This window comes from Aricia agestis, chromosome 19, assembly GCF_905147365.1.
Source record: "Aricia agestis chromosome 19, ilAriAges1.1, whole genome shotgun sequence".
NCBI lineage: Eukaryota > Metazoa > Arthropoda > Insecta > Lepidoptera > Lycaenidae > Aricia > Aricia agestis.
The window spans coordinates 11510017-11534842 of NC_056424.1; the positions used below are offsets into that span (position 1 = coordinate 11510017).

Here is a 24826-nt window from a genome sequence, read left to right on the forward strand (position 1 = left end):
ATAATCGAGATTGTTCTTAGCTAAAATTAAGAGCCCCCGCAACCTGCAGACTTTCTATCGGCCGATAGTTTGACCAAATTGGGGTTTCAACATTCAGTACATTATCGGCCGATACAAAATATCGTTTAGTGTGCGCACCTTCATAAACATCTTCGTACTGATTAAGCTTTCGATCAAAATATCAGCCGACTTAGGCCCCCATAAATAGTCAGTACTTAGGATGCGACCCGGTCTCAAGACGCGGTTCGGCTCTGTGATTGGTCCAAATTTTGACAGCCAACCAATCACAGAGCCTGAACCGTGTCTTGAGACCGAGATGCATCTTGAGTACTTACTATTTATACGGGCCTAAAAGTCTGCAGTTTGCGGGGGCTCTAATCATCAAACAGTTTTTTCGTCTAATTTATAGTACTTTTTATCTTTAAAAGCACCGTCATGGTCCCATGTGTTACAATAAAGTTATTAATTAATTACCTAACCTATCTTGGAGGAGTCATTTTATAACTTGTTGTTGTCGTTGAAAATATTTGATATTACCGATAACGCCTGTCATGATTATAATACCCAATTATTATGAAATCCCAGAACATGAATAATTGGGCATATCTTTTGGATATGAAAGAAGGAAAATGGATCGTCTATCTATATCTATATATCTATATATATTATATAAAACTCAAAGGTGACTGACTGACATGGTGATCTATCAACGCACAGCCAAAACCACGGGACGGATAGGGCTGAAATTTGGCATGCAGGTAGATGTTATGACGTAGGCATCCGCTAAGAAAGGATTTTCATCAATTCTACCCCCAAGAGGTCAAAATAGGGGATGAAAGTTTGTATAATATAATAATACTTGCTATCGCGAGCGAAGCCGCGGGCAAAAGCTCGTATCTGTATATAATCGTCTATCTTTTACTTTAATCAGATAGGTGTAACATGGGTGTAACATTGCAGCTTTACCTTTTTTACTTTGGACTGCACTTTGATACGATAATATTATTCAACGCTGACTAGAATGCAATGCAACCCGGGTTACATAATTTTGTAATAATATAGTCTAAATTTATCTACTTGATGTAAGCTTTGTATTGATTGAACCCAAAAAAATGAGGACAAGTTTTTAACTGAAATATTCCATGTATATTTTGCTATAACCCAAAATGTGGATGAAATATTTCTGCAAAACACCGTACACCGGCTTACAGCGTTTTGCAAACATATTAAATATTGCAGCGTTTTGTACCCGTAGTAGGATAACAATCGCCCAAGTTTGAGGTTATTTTTATTTTTGCAAAACGCTGCAAACTGAATTTGCCCCTTAATATTTTATACGGGCACATGTTTTTATAGTATTTTAAGATAGTTAAAAAAATACGATAAAATAATGTTCTAATGAAAATTTGGAAATATTATAAGTAATCAGCTCATATAGAAACCATGTACCTATTTACACTGGATAAAATTTGGTAACGAGCTTAAGTTAAAAAAAAAAATTTTTTTTGAAAGTTGACGTGTTACAGGATACCTACAGCGTTTTGTCCTTATTTTCCTGTTCCGAGGTTTTGTCGTAACAGGGTAGAATATGAACCCGAAAAACTTTTATCTATTTGTTCTTAGGTCATGACCGTAAGTTACATAAAATTCAAGGCCAAGTTGGGTGTTCCTTATAAGAAAAATGATAATGATAACCAACTTACCTGCCGTTGTTTCTAAAACTAAAATAAAGTTATTTGAATCTATCACATTTTAAAATCGTCTTTTTTCAATAACACAGTCATTAGAGTAAGAGCCAGTGACGGCTAGACTTTCCTCATTTTATAAAAGCTGAAAGTTTATTATGTTTGTGACCTTTACAGAAGTATAAAGAACCAACAACTATGGAGTTTCGGTCGCGGTTACTTTAGGAGGTGTACAGTTCTCAAGGGCTACCTGACCGAAAAAAATGACGAGTCTGGCTGTCGCTGGTTCTTCATGCTTGGGTCTCATGTGAATTATTCCACATTTCCCGCTTTTTCGCGCTATCAGACACGTGACCACGTAACCACACGTGACCACACGTGAGCACACGTGAGTACACGTGTTGATGCATGTTAATGCCACCTATACATCTAACATCGTGGGGTGTCGTAAGTCCATACATTATACATCCGAGAGTGTGACGTCAAGAGCTGTGCTAGGGTTGTCATATCGCACATAGTAATTGTAGGATAAAGCTAATTTGGCCGGACATAAAAAAGCCGGACGTTCTAATTTCTAGATAAAGAACAATGTAAATAAAACAATTAAATTTGGCTTAGCATGTAAAAAATAAATATTTATGTGATGATGATGATTTTTGTTTGCAAATCCTACTCAAAAGGTGATTTGCTTTGAAGTGCATATTTTGTCACACGTGAAATGTATAAAATTAAATTCAATATTATTTAACATTATACATATCGCCAGAGTCCATCGCCTTACAGCTATAGCTCACTTGCAAGACCTAACAAAATCCTAACAGGCCGGACATAGTTTATTTTGGTCGGAAATAGCCACACTTTGTCCGGCTTTAACCGGACGCTTACAGGCCTAGCTGCGCCCAAGTTTCATGAATGATTTTCTGGAATCTCCGACATACAGAGTAGCGATTTTGGATCCTTTTACTACACTCATAAGATTGAAAATTAATTGAATATTGGTAGTCGGTACAGGGTGGAGTTATTCGCCACGTTTCGACGTCTTTCGACTGAAAAGAAAGTAGATAAATAAAGACTAGCCTGGCTGGTTTCTATGGTTTCGACAGAAAAATATAAAGTGTAAGTACCAATATAAAAAACTTAAGATTTTTAACAGAAATTTCCTCTGGTCAAATGACGTTTTTCATTGTTTTAACATTCGACACTGTATAGAACTGAAGAAATTCAGTAAATTGGAAGCCGGCTACATAAAGTGGCAGCAGACGACGTGTCGTCGCGACACTACTGGTTTCTATCTATTTCTATAGCTTCGTGTCGCTAGCTGCGGAAAGTATTTCATAGAAATACATACAAAACCAGTAGTGTCGCTGCGACACGTCGTCTGCGGTTGCTTCATATCGCCCGCTGCCAACCGGCACCTTTATGTATAAAAAGGGAAATCACATATTTTAAAATTTCTCTAAAACTACGCCATTATGAAAAAAATCGTATTTTGTGTATTTATAAAGTATAAAATATTATGTATTTAGAATAAATATAAAAATAGTTACTACCATTAATTTAAAGCTTTTAAGGCTTAAGGTGAACGCAGATCTAGACGCGCCACACCGCAGTCGTTAGTCACCACTCATTACGTATTAGAATTATTTTATAATAGTATTTGCCCGTGGATCTGCCCAGGTAAGTAGGGTATCCTGAACATATAATAAATAAAACGTATCGTTTCCCATAGTTTGTGATTTCTCTTGGCCAAATTTCATCAAAATCCGTCCAGTAGTTTCAAAGGCTTTTCAGTTTTCAATGATAACATTAACAAACATTTTATCTTACATCTTTACTAATCGCTGCGTCAGTGTGCGGTGTGGCTAGATGTACGTTTACCTTTATCGCCCTTTAATACTGTTTCTGTTTGGTTGAAAATGTTTATTGGTGTAATAAAATTGCAATTGTTTATATGAAAAGTGGTGCACAAAATTATATTACGATCGAATATTGTTTTAGAATACGAATTTACTTAACTAGCTGAGCTAGATATAAGTTATGAAGCGTGTATATAATCCACTGACCACTGTAATTTATTTTCAATAAATGGTGATTATAATTTAAACAAGACTTTTGTGCAACTCCTGTACATTTAAAAATCATTGTATTTTGTTGTACCTATAGGTGTACCAGAATCTGATGGCAAAAAGTGAGAAAATAAATTGACTCTAGCAATACCGGGGTAGTTGGAATAAAATATTTTGATTATTTTTTTCCTTATAGCGACTTATTCTGTGTGTGAAACATGCAAATACAAAAATTTATCCAATGATCAAAAATGTTTATTGAAAATCTTCAAAATTAATCATCAGATTCTGGTAGACCTTTAGTAATCTTATACCTATACGAGCTTTTGCCCGCGACTTCGCTCGCGTTAAAAAGTATTATTATATACAAACTTTCATCCCCTATTTGGACCCCTTGGGGTTGGAATTTATCAAAATCCTTTCTTAGCGGATGCCTACGTCATAACATCTACCTGCATGCCAAATTTCAGCCCGATCCGTCCAGTGGTTTGGGCTGTGCGTTGATAGATCACTATGTCAATCAGTCAGTCACCTTTGAGTTTTATATATATATATATATATATATATATATATATATATATATATATATATATATATATATATATATATATATATATATATATATATATATATATATTATGAAGTTTTGAAAGCACGTAACGCCCCTTTGGTTTAGTGATTAAAACTTAGGCCCAATTTCACCAACGTCTGTTAGTGTTAATAGCTTGTTAATATTATGTCATTATTTATATAAGAAACGAAAGAGATAACACGTGATCGTGATACTAATTCGAGCATTAACTTTAACAGACGTTAGTGAAATTGAGCCTCAAGAGAATAGGTGTCGAATTACGAATAGGTAAAGATTTCGATTTTAGCCATGAAATAAAAAATGGCGTCGTCAAATTGATAACGACTATGTAGAGACGATTGCAAATTGCAGGCTTACATGTAAAAAGTCAGTCCAGCTATTGCTGGACTGACTCTTTTTAGAACTGTACAATAAGCATTTTAAGCAATCTCATAAGTTATAAGATCTTTTAAACCGTCCCTAAGAGAATTTTTTTTTTATATTTTCGTGAAAGAAACGTCTAGAAATCTTAAAATCGATAATCAGAATGTCTAGTGCCTACTAGTAAATTTGCTATGCTATCAAATCAATGCACTCAGAGATCTATTTGGTTATTGATTAAGCATAATTTGGGTAGATCATCATAGAGGTGCCACCGCACTGACGGCGCTGACAGGTTGTGCAATGATGATTACACTTTTCGGGTGCTTCACTGATAAAGTGTTTTTAAATAAATAACAAAGATATTATGAGTTCTTTTTAAGGTTCCGTATTCAAAGGCTAAAACCCTATTACTAAGACTTCATTGTCTGTCCGTCTGTCTGTCTGTCTATATCCAGAGTGTATCTCAAGAACCATAATAGCTAGAGTTCTGGAATTTTCACAGATTGTATATTTCTGTTGCCGCTATAACAATTACTAAAAATAATGGTAAGTATATCTATTTTTTCTCTATAACGGTACAGAAACCTTCATGCGCCAGTCCGACTGGTACTGGGTAGATTTTTGGCCTGTGTCTGCTCTATAATTGATCGGAACCCTTCGTGCCCAAGTCCGACTCGCACTTATCCGATTTTTATTGTCTTCCTTTATTACCTACCCTACCTACCTCTTACGGAAGAAGTGTAGGGTAAATATAAGTTTGGTTTTTTGGGTCTTAAGCCATTAAATGTGGCATAATGGTGCGGCCTATTAAACCATTAAACTACGTTGCATCTGCAGGACTTCTGGGGTTGTGGCTCTCGAAGGAAATCATTTTTCAAATTGTGGGAAAAATAATTACACAATATGTTTATATGATAGCTAAGTATCTTATCATTACAAAATGATTACATAGTATAAAACAGAATATGTTCATAAATATGCTTAGATTTTCAAAACCTATATTTTTTAGTTTATATAGTGGAGAAACACAGATTATAATTTACAGGACCTAGTTTAATTAATTACCTACACTATCGCACCCAAGCAAAGGCATGCGTGGGCATTTTAATAAAAAGAGTACCTATGATTTAAATTAATATTTCCACTATTCCCGGATTTTCCTTGTATTAATTCAAAAAAAATTCAAATATTATCTTTATTTCAGACTACAGTGTGGTCCATTGGTTAGTATTACATACATTAAAAATTATTAGGGTTATTTAATAAGAACAAAACATAACTTAAAGTATATAATTAAAACTAAACTAAATCATGCACCTCATTTAGAACTATGAGCGAATATATCCTGGAGGTCTGCTCTCGAATTCGTTCATTATCCGCACATAGTTCCTTAATATAGGTGCATGCGGATCATCTGCCACAATCTTCAAGATGCTGTTGTCACTTCCCCTTACGCGATTTATTAGAGATGCAGCTTTCTTGCGCATGAGTGCCCGGAAGCCATCCGTCCTTGCTTGTGCAAACATCTCGGACGCACTACAAAATCGGGGAAGTTTCAGCATCATCCTGAAGATATTGTTATATTGGATTTATATTATAAATCTTATAATATAATCTCATAATTTCACTTTTGTTGACATTATATGTCAGGCCATGCGAATCAGCGTATCTCTCACACACCTTCAGCATCTCCCGAATTCCTCTCGCAGTGGGACTCAGCAATACCATGTCGTCCGCGTAGCTAATGTTGTTAACACTAACACCACCAACCTTGCATCTGACACGCATATTGCTGAGCTCCACTATGAGATCATTCACGTACAGATTGAATAGCTTAGGAGACGATAAACCCCCCTGTCTCACACCGCAATTCAATCTGTACGCCCTAGAGAGTCTATTGGCCCATTTCACGTGATTCGTCTGATTCCGATACCAGTAACAAAAAATATTTATAATATCTACCGGTATACCCATGCTCTCCATTTTCTTCCAAAGTACATCATATGAAACGAGGTCAAATGCCTTTGAAAGATCCAGAAAGCATGCGTAAACCGGTGTCCTACGGCTTGTATAGTATTGGACAGTATGCTTGAGACTCAAGATAGCACTTTCAGTGGACAGTCTAGGTCTGAACCTAAACTGCCCATCATGCACTTCCAGATATTTTTGCAGATATGTGTCAAGCACACTGTCCAACACTTTAGCCACTACAGTAGCAAGCGATATAGGGCGGTAATTTCCCTTGTCCGAGATATCACCTACTCGGTTCTTGACAATGGGAACTACAATAGTTTTCATCATATCCGTTGGCAGATATGCGTGTTGTATGCAGATATTAAAGAGCAGAGCTAAAGCTCTCGGTAGATGTGTACCTGCATATTTTAAGTGTTCGATACTAAGTCCGTCATGACCGGGAGACTTGCCCCTGCTCATGCGCTTAATTATATCTCTCACCTCTTATAGCTAAATATAAAATATAATATAATTTAGCTATCAAGAACAAAAACAACAAGAAACAATATTTATTATTTATAATGATAAACAATAATTTATCTTTGATTCGAATTGTTTTTTTATCTATCTGAATGTCCGGTTAGTATCTAAGATATGATTTTATCAAAACTGGTTGTTTATGTAATAGATATGCATCTATCACGTTTAAGATAGATGATGATGATATTGCATAATAAATTTAAAATTAATTAGCTTAAGGGCCTGTTTCACCACTTCCTGATAAGTGCCTATTAGGCTATTCACCACTTAACCTGACAGATGAAGTATGGAGAATCTGTCAAAAAAGTTGTGGATAGCCTATTCGGCACTTTATCAGTGGTGAAACAGGCCTTAAGTGATACAATTGCTATTTTTAACCGACTTTCAGAAAGGAGGGACTATGGCTGTAGGTTTCAACAATCGCTCGTAGTGGGATTACATTATATCAATCCGATCCGATGCAGCACCGGTGCTGGAATGCACTAAATTCCATTTCAGTGCATTCTAGTACCCGTTTACATTTTTCCAATACAGCGCTGGATTGGATTTTTTTTTATGAAATAAGGAGGCAAACGAGCAAACAGGTCACCTGATGGAAAGCAACTTCCGTCGCCCATGGATACTCGCAGCATCAGAAGAGCTGCAGGTGTGTTGCCAGCCTTTTAAGAGGGAATAGGGTAATAGGGGAGGGTAGGGATGGGAAAGGAAGGGAATAGGGGAGGGTAGGAAAGGGAATAGGGTAGGGGATTGGGCCTTCGGTAAACTCACTCACTCGGCGTAACACAGCGCAAGCGCTGTGTTACGCCGCACAATATAAAAAAATGCAGTTATAATATATTAAATAACCTGGAAGAGGCAAGAGCTACTCCCTAAAAATCGGATACCTCAGAAGGTTCTAATGTTTTGCTTGAATATTCACCGTACGGATTCCAATTCTGCTGACGAAGAAAATATTATGCTCACAATCGTTTGCTATGTAGAAATTTAAGGCGCTATGTTTTTTACGACAATATGACAAAAGGATTTAGGATGTTTTCGATATATAAATAATACATATCGCATCAATACTTATATGAATTCTACCAAGTTTAATATAATTATCTAATTGATGTGATTGTGTGGATACAAAATAACATATTATTATAATAATAATCTGATAAAAGCAAAAAAAAAATGTATGGCACCGATAAATGGGTTCAAGAAACTTTCAAAACTTGTCTACATAATTTGCAATATTAGATCATTGTATATTATAATTTTATTATTTTTTTGGTATCTAATAGGTAATATTATGTTCCAAGAATATCTTCTATAAGGTACTATAATTGTGTCGTATTTAACATTAAGTTACCTACTACTGAATTATGATCCTTCATTTTGCCTTTATGTAGTCTTATAATTTTACTTAATTCATTAAGAGTTATAAGTATAAAATTCATATCCAGTAAATATGATCTATGATTAAGTTTTAATTATTGTATTACTTGAATTTTGAAATTTCCTTCATCTAAGGATCTTCATAATTAAATACCTACGTTATTAGACTATAATATTATGTAACGTTCATTCACTATTTTGTCTATCTTTTTACATAACTATTGGGGGGGTGGTAAAATAAAATTCATGCTTAATGTACACAATTTATTCATATCGTATAGTGTATCTTATACAAAGATAATAAATTGTAAAATCCTCTTTCGCGGCATTAATAAATAAATACTTAGCTCCATCAGTCCTATCACATGCCTTGGGCTACTACGAGTACTTATAATACTTTTGACCCCCATCCATGGTCGGACTCTAAATGTATACAAATATTACAAAAATTACTCGTATAATACTCTTCACGATTACATCGCTCATGGTGGGGCCACACGACTGAATATCCGAATTTAACCGGATCAAACTAGTAAAAGCCGGCTCAAGCTAGTTTTCGCCGGCTCGCGCCGGTTCAAATGTGCATTTCCCGGTTTAAGCTTCGAGTCCAGTCTCCGGATATCTAATCGTATGCAATATCGAACAAAATGGCTTCTCTAATAAATGTACAAAAATATTTTTCAAGGTAGGTATGTATCGTAAAGGCACTGGTATCCTTATCGGAATATACTCTGTAAATATGCGACTTCTCGGGGAGGATAGTTTTTTGGTTTGGAATCAGACGTTCCTGAGAATAAGGTTTACAATTATAAATAACCATCTAGGTCGACTTAACTAAGCTTACATTGACTTAGAACCTAACTTACACTGAAATAGTCTTTAGCCATCGTATTTTCTAACGAATCTTCGAATAGATGAAACAGATCTACCGCGCTTACAATTAACATATACATAGTTTCACCACTAAAAATGCATCATTTTATATCTATCACTGAGTAGATAAGTTTTATCTGCTCGAAAAGTCTGAAACCGAACGAAAATTAGTCTTATAGTAAACAGGGGTCCCGCGCCGGCGCGGCGCAGAGCGCGCACCGGCCGCGGGAACTACTTTACATTAACATCGATACAACTACTAGGAAGGATTACAGTTAGGCGATGCGACTTAGCCGCGTACAGCTGCACAATATCATACAAATATATCTCTCTTTACATCGTGGTAACTTCTACGAGGAGGGGCGGGAGACAGTCCGGGCGCTCCTCGGGCGGCGGCGAGTCGCTGCGGGTTCAGGCGCAGCGGGCGAGGACCGGCCTCAGTGCTCCATGGCGCGGGACTTGTTCTGGTGCATCATGTTTTTGAGCGTCGCCACCTCCGTCGCCAGCCGCGCCAGCTCCGCCTTGAGGTGCGCGTCGTCCTCCTCCGCCAGCCGCTCGTCGGGCCGCGGTCCCCTGTACTCCGCTCCCAGGGAGATTCCCGAATCCCGCTCGTCGCTGGAGCCCTCGCCGTCCCACGAGGGCGACGACCGCGGCCCCGGCTCCTGCTTTATGTGCTGGAGGGACAGGAGGGCGCTGGCCACGTCCTTGTCGCCGAGGTGCGACTTGTGGCGGAGTTTGAGGGGGAGGCAGTTGTTCTCGGGGGCGTAGGGCTCCGCGGTCTCGTCGCCGGAGCCCGACAGGGAGGACAGCTCATAGGGTGAAGGGGCGCGGCGAGATCTGGACAGGTTGAGGACCGAGCCCGGGGGTTCGTAGTGGGCGGGGTGGGGGTAGAACGACTCGGGGGCCGGGAGCCTCTCCTGGTAGGGCTCTGGGGCGCGCTGTGGGGGCGGAGACGGCGGCGACGCGGGCGGGACGGACGCCGGCGGCGGGGGCACCGGGGCGTATAGGGCCCCGCTCGATAGCTTCGTCCTCTTGGTCACGCAGAGTGCCTGATCGCAGGTCGGCAGAGTGGCCAGGACCTGGTCAATGCTGATGAGGGTCTCGCCGCAGATGCCGTACTTCTCCTTGATGGCGTCCAGCTGAGCCTTCAGTACGTGGTTCTCCTTGGACAGTTCTACGACGCGCTGCTCGAGCACCATGTCGTTGAAGCGCCTCTTCTCGCGGGACCGCTTGGCGGCCTCGTTGTTGCGGCGCCGGCGGTCCCAGTAGCCGTCGTCTTTTTTGTTGTCGGGGATGAACTCCCGCTGCTTGCGCTGACCGAAGAACTCCTTCCTTTTGGAGAAGTCGAAGTTGGGGCCGTACTCGTTGGGGTCGCCGTGCAGGCTGGGCTGCGGCGACGGGTCCAGCGGGAAGTGGGGTGATACTGACAGGCGTGCTCGCGACGGAGGCGGCACGCGGGAGGGCGAGGGTGAGGGCCCCAGGGCTGCGCCCCCCGCGGTCAGCAGCTGCTGCTGGCTGAGGATGAACTCGGCGACCATGTTGCGGCGGACGACGCCCGGCCCGCACGGATCCTCGCTGTGGTTCTGCAACAATCGAAAAGGTTACGTTAGTTTTGCCATTTAATCATTACAAAACTGCGAATTCGGGTCGCGAGTATTCGCGGAACTGCACGTTATTTATATAACAGTTTCCAAATTACTTTATTCTCATAGGTACTATAATGTAATTCATTAAGGAGCGAATGAATTTAAAAAAAATAAAAATTATATAATCCTTTTATTGTTTTTGGCCGCAGAAAATTTGCCGCTTGATGATGATGTAAAACAATAAAATGCTTTAGATAAGTTGTAAGTATTGAATGAAATTATTGTATTAGAAGATGATGGTAGAATAAAACTAATTAAATACATTATAGCCCGCACGCTCCGATCCATGTGACTTCCTGACTAAGCATAGCTATCGTACAACAACATTTCACAACCAATCACGTTGCGAGCGACGTGGATGCAAACTGCAGACGATGCAATTAACCTTCACGATGATTTACTAGTAATAATTTCTATTTATATGCTACAACAGAAATTAGACACTTGCTTCCTCAGAAAGATGACCAGTTAACTGTTACAGAAACACTCAAAGTGATAGAACAAACACAGGAAGTCAAAACTAATGAAACATAAAAGGTTTCATTTCAATAGCGACGTTATCAAGGCAACAATGAATAATTGCCTATTGTCGCGATTATAGCATTTCTATTTTTTCTGTCTCCAAAGTCACGTTCCGTTCCACGCGGCGAACGTATGAGGGGTCAATTGTCAACGTGAGAGTTCTTTCTACACCTAAAATTATTCGTTTAGGAAGGCATTACCATGGAATTGACTGGCTAAGTCGACCAACACGTGCTCGAGCGCATTATACGGCATTATACATTTTACTCCTTATGAAATTCGAAAAGCTCATTACGGGTGACTGTAGAGATTTTTAAGATGTTTTCAAAATTACGAACCCAGATTTATATAACCGAACCGCTTGCGTTTTGAATTTGGAATTTGTTTTTTATTGCTAATGAACTAAGTGTTTTGCCATCTTTTTTTTAATTTCTAAGACAAAGAGGTACAAGAAGGTTAGCCGGTTCGGTGTCAGTGGGGCGGCCCGGTTGCGCGCGCGCCGTTACACTAACTGTTCGATACACGCCAACTCTAATTGGAAATGTCAGTAGGTCTCAATATTAAACGATGTAATTACCAATGGCTTTCTCGTTGTATAAACTATTTAAACTAGATACGTTTACTTTATGTTAAACATAGTTTTATCTGTTCAAGATTGATTTGTGTTCTAGAACTAATTTTAAATTATAGTTCAATGTCAATTTGTATGGAGCATTTGTAGGTTGGCTAAATATTTGTGTAGATCTTGTAATTTTCAATAATATGAATAAAACATTCTATTTTTATTAAAATATGTAACAGTATCCAACAAAAATATGTAATTTTAAAAATAGAACATTAACTCTTTTATCTTATTTTTTCGTGTCAAGGGGTATCAATTCCTTTATGTTTCTTATCTAATATGACCCAGTTTAGTGGTGAAGTAACGTTTCAATTTGCGAGTAAAAAATGTCCGTTAGGTGACGCTTGGCGGAGCAAACGGACGGACGGACGGCTCGTTCTCGTTAATATAACTGTTACTTTATCTATTGTGCAAAACGAGCATGCAATTTTATCACAGGTTTTTTTATAGCTAAAACAGTTATGCATACAAATTGTATATATTATAATATATTATGTTAAATTACGACACAAGGCAACTAACAATGATGTAATATGTGATACCGTTAAATTTTAAGTACTAGTTAAACTTGTATCTGATAGTGACAAAGACAACAGCGCTATGAATTTTAATAAAGAATTCACCGTATAAACAGTAGATTATACTAAATTTTAAAGAAGAAATAAAATGTATTTTTAAAGATGAAAATTTAAGAAGTACTTATGTTGTTGACGACCTTAAAAATAAATAGGATTGCATACTTGAATATCAGTTGAAATACCGACTAAAATAATGCCAAAAGAAAGAACTAACAGGAAAAATAGAAATTAGAATCTAACAGTTTTTGCTCGGATCAATCAAGTGACTATCACTAATGGTGGACCGTTATCCAAAACTGGGACTGTACGGTACCACGTTTTTACATCTCTAAAACTTGTAATACTGTTATGAAACCGACTTTCGTCATCCAAGGTTGGATTGGGCAACCACTTGCACAACCATTGCGGGATATATCCCACCGGTACAAGGTTAAGTATCACATTTCTAACGATTAGCAAATTTAACCTTTATATTTTTGTGATTTTACGCCATCTGAATTTTTTAAATTAGTTTAAAGCCATAAGCATAAAATACCTTTTTCTCTTTACTTGTCTCTTTATCTATTCTTATTCACTTGACTTTGAAGAAATGCATTTTTATTTTGTTATTCTCTTACCTCATTAAGATTTACTTGACTATAAAGATTGGTACCTGTACCTTCAAATTACTTATCAATAGTTCCAATTTCAATTTGGTGTGATTCAGTTAATAACTTAACCGCATCAGTCATGTGACCGTGAACTTGTCAGTCAAGTTTAAACCTTAACATTGGACGCTAAACGGATTGGTTTCGCACCGGTCAGTGTCACGTGTTGATACGTGTGATGCGGTAATGCTAAAGGTCGTAATTACGACTTCCGTCTCTTTCTAATGCATTAGATAAGCGAGGTGATCTTGTGTTGCATTCGAATTTTAAATCTACATTGTTTTCGAAATTCAAAACGCGATGTTTTTTCTATTACAAAGAATCAGTCTAAAACAAATGCGAAAATTTTCTTATTTTGTTTAGCTATAAGTACTAATTAACATTTATTGCAAAAATTTCCTGATCTTGTTATAATATTTGACCATTATTCAAACAAAATTCCTGCGGAGATATTTCTCGCGTGATGCAATATTTTTAATCGGCCTTTGTTTTAAGCCAATTTCGTAATATTTGCAAGTTTGTATGCGTCAGAACTCAGAGATAACCGCATTCCTAGCTTTAACTGTTCTATTTCTGGGCCTGTGTTGACTAATAGCAAACCTTTGAGATTAAAGACTTTGATGATTAGAAAAATGTGTGCTCAAAATGTTGGCCTGCAGCAGTGGCTCTTTATAAAAAGTCTTACACAATAAATCTTTGTCGCTTCTTTAAAAAAACAAACTTCCTTTTTTTTTAATTCAAAAAAGGAGGTTGTATTTAAATAGTTTCTCAAGGCATACGACCTTACCTAGCGTGATTGTCCTACCGGCGAACACGTGTTGAGCGGAGCTAGTCACGCGGCCGCTCTTGAACCTCACGTTGCGCTTGCGTAATAACCGAAGCACGTTTAGTCTTCTGCAGACCGTTATATAAACTCAACGTGATTGTACAACGTGAACCTAATTAGCCGTTATTAACGCCCTTGACCGTTACCATTGATTCAATTCCAATTCTAGTATTAAAATTATGAAAATCAGTAGTAGGTACTTACATCGCAATCGAATCTAAGTCGAATATTGTCTCATTGTTTTGATTGCGCGTAATATTTATTTATAACTCGCGCGTCATTTGCATCGAATTAATACGATACGTTTCCATGTATGACCTACAACAGTTTGTTTGTTTGTCCACAGACACCGGCCATCTTGGAAAAAGTAGAGAAAGTAGTGCATTGTAACTTTCCACACGCGAGCCGTTTGCGCGGGAAAAGTGGGTCGTGGTCCGCCATGTTTGATTTGGAATTTTACCGTAACATCGTCCATAGGTTAGCAAGGTCCGCTAAAACTTGCGGAAGGTTAATTTTCTGGATCGGTACCAATACGAAGAATCATACTTGACCGATATTCGCGTTTGTTTGGGCCAATCGCGTTCTATTTCGGGCCGGCGCGTCTCCCGATACTGATATCGTGTCAAGGTTCCGTTTCGTAACGCACGATAAATGTGTCAAGGCCTGCGCACTTTTCCGGTTACTCGTATCTGATAAGATTAACTCACCTGAATTCGAAGCAAATACAGCCAACCTCCAAACTAATTACAGTTAAATATTTAGAAACGCTTAACCCATTTTCTGTAAATCATGACCTCGGCGTGTTTCGGTGATGGAGGAAAATCCGTCTTGCCAAAAGACAAAGCCGAAGACCTAGACGACTAGGAAGAAATACTTGAGGATAATCTTGGAGTAATTAAAGTTTTCGTTCGTGAGTTGTTAGTTGTTATCCTCCTTACATCAAGTTTGATTTCCTTAAAATATTAAATTATTTTAAATACGTTTTTTAATTTAAATTCAAGTTTTAATTACATAACTGACAGTAATCCTTCAATTTATTTTGAGTATTACATTAATAATTATCGCATCGACATTATTATGATCAGTATTATCGTGCGCTTCGTAATTTGAGTTATCAATCATTTCGTCACTCGTTCTAGTTTTTCTGATCTCAATATTGTCACATCGCAGTTGGATGTTCACGTGCCTCAGTAAGTAGGTTACGAGCAAGATAAAAAAATGGGTCAAGTTATCTTTGCTCGTCCTCGCCGATGAAATTATCGTTATTGCGCGTAAAAATTTCGGTTACGTAACGTAGTGTAACAAACATTTTGTTGTGCGTCGGTTTTTCCTTATTTACGTATTTCGGTGTTGTTCTCCCTTAGTTTGACCTTGGCAGTCACACGAAATATAATATAAAAACATAAAATAACATAAATTTTGTGTTGAAATCTGCAATGCATTTTTGCATTATGTTGTTTACGAATTCTACTTGGATGATATCACGGTCGAAAAGGAGTAATGCGTTCTGCACGATCCGAGTGCATGCGGGTTCGGCCTTCTATACCTTCCGGACAACCTTGCTTTAACTTCCTATATTACATCACTACACTTGAACGCTTCTCGCTACATTTCTTTGTCCGATTACAATTGCGGAAGCCGCGAATGTTTTCCAATGCCTCGCTAAATATAGTTGCACATGCAACGCGAACTAGTCGACTTTCTTTTGTAATATCATTATTTTGTTTATACGCAACAATGACAAGTGTATTTATATACGTTTAATCATCTCGTTCGATCGAGCTATCTAGTGGGTGCACTATTGCGCAACACCGCCCTAGGGACGTTGCGTCACATCGTACTGACCTTTACACAATCGATTCGTGTCTCCTTACTTTATGATAGTTGATAGCATTTCTATAGCAACTGCGCCTATCGTGCGTAGTTTAAACTACCATTTATGGAAGGATCTGTTAGTTTTGTAAAATATTCAGCTTTGCTACTGCATTGTTATTAACTAATCCATGCAGTTGCATTGCTTCTATTATTCCATGGTACTTGTTGTAACAAGCAAGTTGTTTATTCAAGTTTTATAAAATTGATTGCAAAGGAATTTTAACGCTCGCTCGATAACATCTCGCTCTATTACTCCTAGATATCTAAGTAAGCCTTTTGTTTCTACTACTCCTAGTTCTTTGGTACCTGGTACTAGTTGTAACTAGTGAGTTATTTATTCAAGTTTTTTAATAATGAATGCGAAAGAATTATAACGCATGTTCTTCTCTCTTTTATTTCTATTAACTACATAGTCGAAGCAGTTGCCATGTTACTTCTTGATTCTTTGGCACCTAGTACTAGTTGTAACTATCAAGTTATTTATTCAAGTTTTTAATGAATGCGAAAGAATTGTAACGCATGTCAACATCTCGTTCTAGTTTCCGAGCGTCCGCGGGCGAATGCACGCCGGATTGGAACCTTGAACCAATTGTGTAAGCGCTTACAATGGCTTACAACACAGTTTACGACATTAAGCCGTTCGACTAATTCACCTCTGTAATTTACCCTTTGCGGTTTGTAATGTTTAACAAAAAATAATTATTCTTTGTAATCAATTTTTATTATTTTGTACTTAATTATTTTTGCTAATAAAATTTTTGTATTGTCTAGTTCAAATCAAAATTATGGCGAAAGAAGATATAATCGATAATTTCGTTATAAATTAGATGAAGGGTACAAATCTAAAAACAAAGACCAAATACCAAATAAAACGAAGCATACAAACAAAATAAACTAAAACGTGTTCTCATATTGAACGCAATATGACCAAAATCGAATTTTCCCAGCGTGTTCACGTGTGATGAACGCGATATTTTGGCACAAACCGAGCGGGCATGAGTAAACAATTTTTGCCCGAAGTCAATGACATCGCCCAGCTTCTGCGAACGTTTGAATCATTATCTTAGTCATAATTTATTGAGAGGTAAACCACGTTTATATCATTTGATTACATTATTTATTCATGATCAAGGTTCATTATTTGCATTTTATTTTTTTAATGCCATATCCAATAAGATTAGGATTTTTGGCAAACTTTTCTTTACAGTCTTTGCAGTGTTTTGGTTGTAGATGTTTTTATGACATTTTTTTAAGATTAATAATTGTTAGTTTAACTATTAATTTCGAATTTTTTGAAACAAATCTAATTTTATTGACTGAATTTACATTATTTAATCTTTTAATTTTTCTGCGTATTATTGAAGAAAAAACGTTAATTAGCATTGTAACATTTCTTTCTTTACAAACAATTTTTGCAAAAGTATTCTTTTAGGACGCATGAAAATTTTAGACAAAAATTAGTTGAGAAATTTATGAACAATTTGACAACAGCTATACAATTAACAAATGGGAGTCTATGATAGCTAGTTTTAATTTTGAGGAACATTAAAAAATTGAGGGTGAAATTGAAAAAAAAATGAAGTCATGAAAATTTAAAAATTCTAATAAGACTACAAAAACGCAAATTATACCATGCATTACAAATGGACTAAAAAGTAAATAAGAAACAAAATAAAAGAATAACGAACAAAGATTTTTTAAACAATAAAACATTTACATATTAAAAATACTTACAAAAATATTTGCGGCAATTTCGCACTCCTTATCCGGAATTATCCAAATAGTTCACAAAAAAACGTTCACAATTCAGTTTAGTGCGTAAACAACAAATGCACAAAACGATGTCACTTCACAATATGAAACACTGCTAGTCACTTGGGTGCGTCCGACCTGTGGCAAGTCTGGCGTGCGACTGAATTTTGTAGTGGGGTCGGGCGACCGTCTGCAGCGCGCACACTAGCGCACACCGATGTGTGGGTGCGGCTGTGTGCGTGCGTGCGGGTGTGTGCGTTGTTTACGTAACGTGGCAGTAATCGGCGCTAGTGTTTTTCAGCTTACATTGAGTCATTTCGGCGGTTCCACGAACATGATGCAGATGATAACGATATTGGGCAATCTAATGTGCTTTGTTACTGCTGAGTCCCCGTCTACGCTCGTCTCGTTTCAAAGTATATTTTTAAATGCTTGGTTTCCACCGAAACGACACGAGACGAAGCGTGACTTGTACTACTGCGTCGCGCCTCCGTTCGTCTCGTTTTCGATATGAACGTCTTTATAGACGTATTATAATTAGTTCTAGTCGCTTATTACAGTAAGGTAGTTTATATTTAACGGCATTTTGTGTATTAAATATTGATTGAGGCTGAGAAAATTCAAACACACTGGTCCTAAAGTAATTACTGTCTAATTTTACACAAATCGACGGCTTTTGTAAAATAAAACGATAGTTTTTAAGAGAACCGACTCCGGTCCGGTAGAGGTCGGGGGCCGCCTATAGATATAGTTTAGGAAATCTATTACTGTTGATCTACAAAATGTATATTTGGCAAAATTTTACTAAGGTCCAAACAGCGAATCGAGGCACAAAAGCTTACATATAAAAATGAAATTCTGTGCCCGGTCTCGTCATTTTGATAGAGAAACTAAAGTGAACAAAACGACTTATAAAATATTGCCTTGTGTACATTTAGCGTATTTCAGCAAAATCGGTTTAGCGCTTATGCGCTAAACCGATTTTGCTGAAATTTAGTACGATGATACTTTGAGTCCACGGTTTCCGCACGATGAAGCAACTATACATATTTTAGAGCAACGGAGTTGCGGAGATCTAGTTGACTATATGCGAACAAAAGTTAAAATTACATAGATGAGAAATTGTAACAGATAAAGTTCTAAAACCAAAATATTATTATACTAAGACCATTTTATATAGTACTAGCTGTCCCGGTGAACTTCGTGTCACTTAAAAACCTTCCCTGGACTTCTACGAATATTTTAAGAGTAAAATTAGCCCAATCCGTTCAGCCGTTCTCGAGTTTTGCGCTTAGCAACACATTCAGCGACTCATTTTTATATTATAGATACGTATAAGTGATTCTAAATGAATGAACATAATAATATTAATTTCAATATTGTCATTCTTAGCTAGAAGATACTATTTTCGGTATTGAAATTTGTATTTATGATCGCGAATACCAATTATATTGTAAAATAATGTTATGAATTATTTTCGTAAATTAATTACGAATGCAAAATGAAATAATGCGTTTGGTAATTTCGTTTAATACAATCCATTTCCTAACTTGTTAAGAAAATTATATATTTTTGATTTTAATATATTTTTTCATAATTATTATAAAAAAATATTATATTCAACTTTTCTTATGACCTACTTTAACGAAAACTCCACTAAATGTTACTTAGGTTACACTTAAAAGTTGCCAAATTTTACTAAAACTACAGTTTGAAATAATCATAACAATAATTTATAATAATACCTACCAGGAAAATGCGTATTAAACTTTTATTGAGCGTATTGTATCAATCACACTATTAAGAATATGTAAACAAGTGATCAATACAATATAATGCGTACAAATTGTTGTTATACTTATTGTGTACAAATTGTGTAAAACTTTTGAGAAAAAAAGAGAGTAAATGTAAACAAGTGATCAATACAATATAATGCGTACAAATTGTTGTTATACTTATTGTGTACAAATTGTGTAAAACTTTTGAGAAAAAAAGAGAGTAAATCGTAAATATACCTAAAGGTGCTCCCTCACCGCGAGCATTCACTTGTAATGTAATATTATAGATTCGACTTTGAGCATTACATTACAATACTATCTCCCTGACCGACGAGCATTCGCGTGTAATGTAACATTCGACTTTGAGAATTCCACAGCTAGTTGATGTTACAAGTTGTATCAAGATATTACACACGTAGCCTTAGCACGGCCACCAGTAGAAATGCGAAAGTATGGACAAACTGTGGACATAAACTAAAGGTGCCGTTCCGATGTTTACCGCGGCCAATCGCGATCGACAAAAAATCAATTAAAATGCCACTTTATGACAGACTATAGTATATGTCATAGAGTAGGATATTATTTGAATTTTTAGGACTATAGTCTGTCATAAAGTGGCATTTTAATTGAATTTTTGGGAAGGAAAAAGGATCGGAACGCTACCTTAAGTTTATCTCCACAGTTTGTCCATACTTTGGCATTTCTACTGGTGGCCGTGCTAAGGCTACTGGTATCATTACACGGTATCATTGTAATGCTCGACTCTGTAACGTTAGATTACAAGCGAATGCTCCCGGTGAGGGAGCACCTTAACACTTCTCTTAATGTGATAATAGCTCTGAGGCGATCCGTTTGTTCCGAAAATTTTCCGATTGTTTTATAAAAGCAAGGAACGTTGGTTATGTATTATGTTAGTGGGTGGTACTACGCTTTTATATTTATAGATCGGGTGAAATTTTCCAATATTTTAATCATTATAACTCTTTATTGTATAAAAATAAAGTTTAGGCTGCCATCTCTGCCGCGTAGCGCTTCGTAGCAAAGGAGAGAAGTTCGTAGGCTCTCGTAGCGTTACGTAACGCGCGCGCTACGACCGCTACGTACTTCCTACTACTTAGCTAATAAAGCACAAAACACATATTTTTAGAATCGATACTGATATTTTGGGATGGGAGAGCCATGCTTCGGCATGAATGGGCCGGCGCGACCGGAGAAATACCACGTTCTCACAGAAAACCGGTGCGAAACGTTGCGCTGTGTTTCGCCGAGTGAGTGAATTTACCGGAGGCCCAATCCCCTACCCTATTCCCTGCCCTACCCTTCCCTATTCCCTTTCCTTCCCATCCCTACCCTCCCCTATTACCCTATTCCCTCTTAAAAGGCCGGCAACGCACTTGCAGCTCTTCTGATGCTGCGAGTGTCCATGGGCGACGGAAGTTGCTTTCCATCAGCTGAACCGTTTGCTCGTTTGCCCCCTTATTTCTTAAAAAAATATTGGTGTACCAGGATCTGATGGCAATTTTTGACAGCAGATTTTCAAAAAATATCCTTGATCATTGGATAAAGTTTTATATTTCCAAGTTTAACACACTGCATCAGGCGCTAAAAGAAGAAAAAAGGTTGGCAAGCAATACCGGAGTAATTGGAATAAAATATTTTGACCCTTTTTTCTTCTTTTAGCGGCTGGAGTATGGAGAATCTCTCAAAAAAGTTGTGACCTAAAAAGTTGTACCTCTTGAAAATTGAGCCTTCAAAGATGTGCATAAACTTGACAATAATTAATCAATTATTTTTAGGGCCTGTTTCTCCACTTTATGATAAAGTATCCACAACTTTTTTGACAGATTCTGTCAAGTTAAGTGGCACCGGCACTTATCACGAAGAGGTGAAAGAGGCCCTTACTCTACTTTTTTTATTTATTTATTAAATAATAAATAAACTACTATTTTGCTAACGATAATTAATTAAAGCTTCACTGTGAATGTTGTTAATCAATCTATAAATTATTTTAATCAATAAATTTCCCGGCCCTTAATTAAATAAAAATAATAAAAAAAAACAATTACGAATTCTTAACACTAAGCATGGTTAAATTGATTCCAAGAAGACAAATCTAAAACAACTGATAAACCACCTTACACTGTGTACAGGAAAAACCAAGCCTTATTCCGATTTGAAAGCAAAATGCGTATTAATAAATCATAAAGTAAAACTACAAATTGTGTTTTCACGTTAGTCAAGTGTCAAGGCCACGTGACACGTGCGGTACGGTCACGTGACAACGTAAACAGAATTAAAGCAACACGTAGACAAACAAATATTCTATGTAGAGTGTTCTAGAATACTTGATACTATACTTAGTACCATCGACAAAAATCCTAGCTCCGTCCTATCCTATGTAGGTCCGTCTGACCTACATCATGTATGTGGTCGGCTTATAATATTATGTCAATTCAATATTAGCTGTGATCGGTCGGATGGATTTGACTTAACGCGACCAAATTACTTAGGTCCGCCATCTGCCTAGGAATCAACTTCTCTGATATTCATTTTGTGTACAACTAATAGAAACTACAAACCTACTAAGTATTTCTTTTAGAAAAATAAATAGGTTGGTTCACTCATTCTTAGCCAAATGGCAAAAAACGGAACCCTTATATATTCGTCATGTCTGTCTGTCTGTCTGTCTGTCTGTCTGTCTGTCTGTCTGTCTGTCTGCCTGCCTGCCTGCCTGCCTGCCTGCCTGCCTGTCTGTCTGTCTGTCGGTCCGTCCGTCCGTCCGTCCGTCCGAACCGCAATAAGATTTTAATAAAAAAATGGAATAATAATTAAAAATTTTAGGTTACAATCACTCATTTTAACAATAAGAAAAACAAATGAAAATCTCAAACAATCATTAAATAGTGGAGAAATACTGTTATTGTTGGGGTTTCTAATGTGATGTTGTCAATAATTACATTTTTTCCCGCTTATATTGTAGCCCTACGAAATTTATCAAAATAATGTACCAAGTATTGTACACATTGAAAAGGTCTACAGAAAACTCCGCGATGGTATATGTCTCTTATCTCTCTTATCGATATCCCACAGTAACATTTTTGTCATTTTCTTTTTACGACAAATAATGGCTAATTTTCGAAGCTATTTTAATAAATACAGCATTAAGAGGATTCCACACCGCCATTTTTCCCATACAAACGCTGTCCCCTGTTTCCTCCCTGGATAATGCTAGTAGAGTTATAATTTTTTTCCTGAATATCTACGGCCACTAATATAATGTCCCTATGTTTTCCTTTTTTTCATAATTTAATTATTAAATAAGATATGAACGTTCAAAAACCCAAAAAAATGGCCAGATTTTCCACTGTGTTCAAACGTCCAGAAAACAGATTTGGATAGATTATACAAAAAAAGCAAAACATAGGAACACAGCTCAAGCCTTTTTTTAATCTTTAATGAAAAAAGTACTTAAATCGGTTAAGTTTTGGAGAAGGAATCAGGGGACAACGAATCGTTGATTTTCTGGATTTTCTGCAGTTGTCTCTATCGCGTTCTGCGGTATAGGCTTGAGGTAAGGGAGACAGCTATAGATATTACACGTACTTTTTTTTCATTTCTCTAGCTGCTGTGGTATCCTCTTAATTATAATTATTGATTTAATGTAGATCTATATGGCCCTTTACAGCATATGATTTAAATTAATATTTTCGAAGATATTACAGATTAAAAAATTGCGGGAAGTAGCTTTTGCGGCAGTACCGACCAATGCGGGCCACGGGTAGTAATACTGAATACAAGTCAAAACTATTGTTTCGATTTTAATCATTTTTCAGTGACTATATATTTTATACACGATGCGAAGCCGGGGCGGGTTGCTAATCGCCAGGCATAGCCGGGTACCAGACAACGAAAACATATTTAATACTTTTATATCATACATATTATATTTAAGAGTTTTATTATATCATATATATATTGTTTAATACACATTCAGATTTTGTCCCGTCGGCGGGATTCGAACCCGCGACCCCCGGCTTGAGCTACTAACGGCCCACCAACTGAGCCACAGAGGTCGTCCAATTAAGAATTAAGTATAAAATTATTTAAAAAATTTAATGATAAAGGAAAAAATGTTTAAAGGATGACTGTATTTTATTCAAATGATTTTAACCTTATTGTAGTCTACCCCAAGTAAATATACTCGTAAGATTCATGTTTAAGCATAACCTTACCGAAATACAAAAAATGACATAATTTAAAATATGACTGGCACCAGTGGAAAATTTCAGCATTACATGATCCCGGCCTTGGCTTCGAGTTTTTTTCCAAAGGGAACTTATATAAGCCTCGTGTGGCGTCCATTTTGAAAACAGCGATATTTTTCAATGCGACCCACTTCCGTGTACGAAGGTCGTTATAAAGCTTGGTTTAGATGTGCAGTTACTTAGTTTTCGTTTAGTTGCAGGCTACGAATAATAAAAACTAAGGAAAAGTAACTAAAAAATGTGCTCCACAATACTTGTCAAAAAAGTGTACTTTAGGTACACATTTCAATACATTTGCAATATTTAGGTGATCTTGAGCGGTACTAGGCTGACGTTACATGACAGATCAAAAGGAACCAAATTTAAAACGGTAATAGTATGGGAGTTACGATTCCTTAGTTTTTATTATTCGTAGGTTGCAGGTGACAAAATTAAAAAGAAAAAAAGCATCTTCTATAATATTAGTAAGTAGTTCCTTAGAATATTTTTTTTATTACTATCAAGCAAAATTTTCGTGAGTAGCTTCATTTTGATAAGACGAACAACAATTTCCTCTGCAAAAATTCTCGAAAGTGGTAGCTAACAGAGATAGAAAGAATGAAATATTTCGATTTGATAGTCCTAAAATATGGATTGTTTTATTAGTAGGACAATGTTACTCTTAAATTAAATAACTATTAACCTATTAATATACGAAAAATCAGCTGGTTAGGGTTCCGTAGTCAACGAAGACTTGTTGATTTTTTGCTGCTTTGCTGCGAAAACTCATGAGGTACATAGTACTTTGCCTGAGTGATTATTTTTTTTCAATTATTTTATAATTCATCTTCACGTAACAAAATTATTTACCTGGCAGGTGACAAAAT

The 24826-nt window shown here is 36.9% G+C and overlaps 1 protein-coding gene across 1 annotated transcript; it reads right to left on the minus strand.

Annotated features, from left to right (window-relative positions):
• Positions 1-8826: 8826 nt before the first annotated feature.
• LOC121736467 (nuclear factor interleukin-3-regulated protein) lies at positions 8827-18091 on the minus strand. The gene is made up of 2 exons (XM_042127666.1): positions 17900-18091; positions 8827-11032 (listed from the first exon to the last, which is right to left on the minus strand). Exon 2 carries the CDS (start codon positions 10985-10987, stop codon positions 9887-9889), a length of 1101 nt encoding a protein of 366 aa, XP_041983600.1. The 5' UTR covers positions 10988-11032; positions 17900-18091; the 3' UTR covers positions 8827-9886.
• Between the last annotated feature and the right edge of the window lie 6735 nt (positions 18092-24826).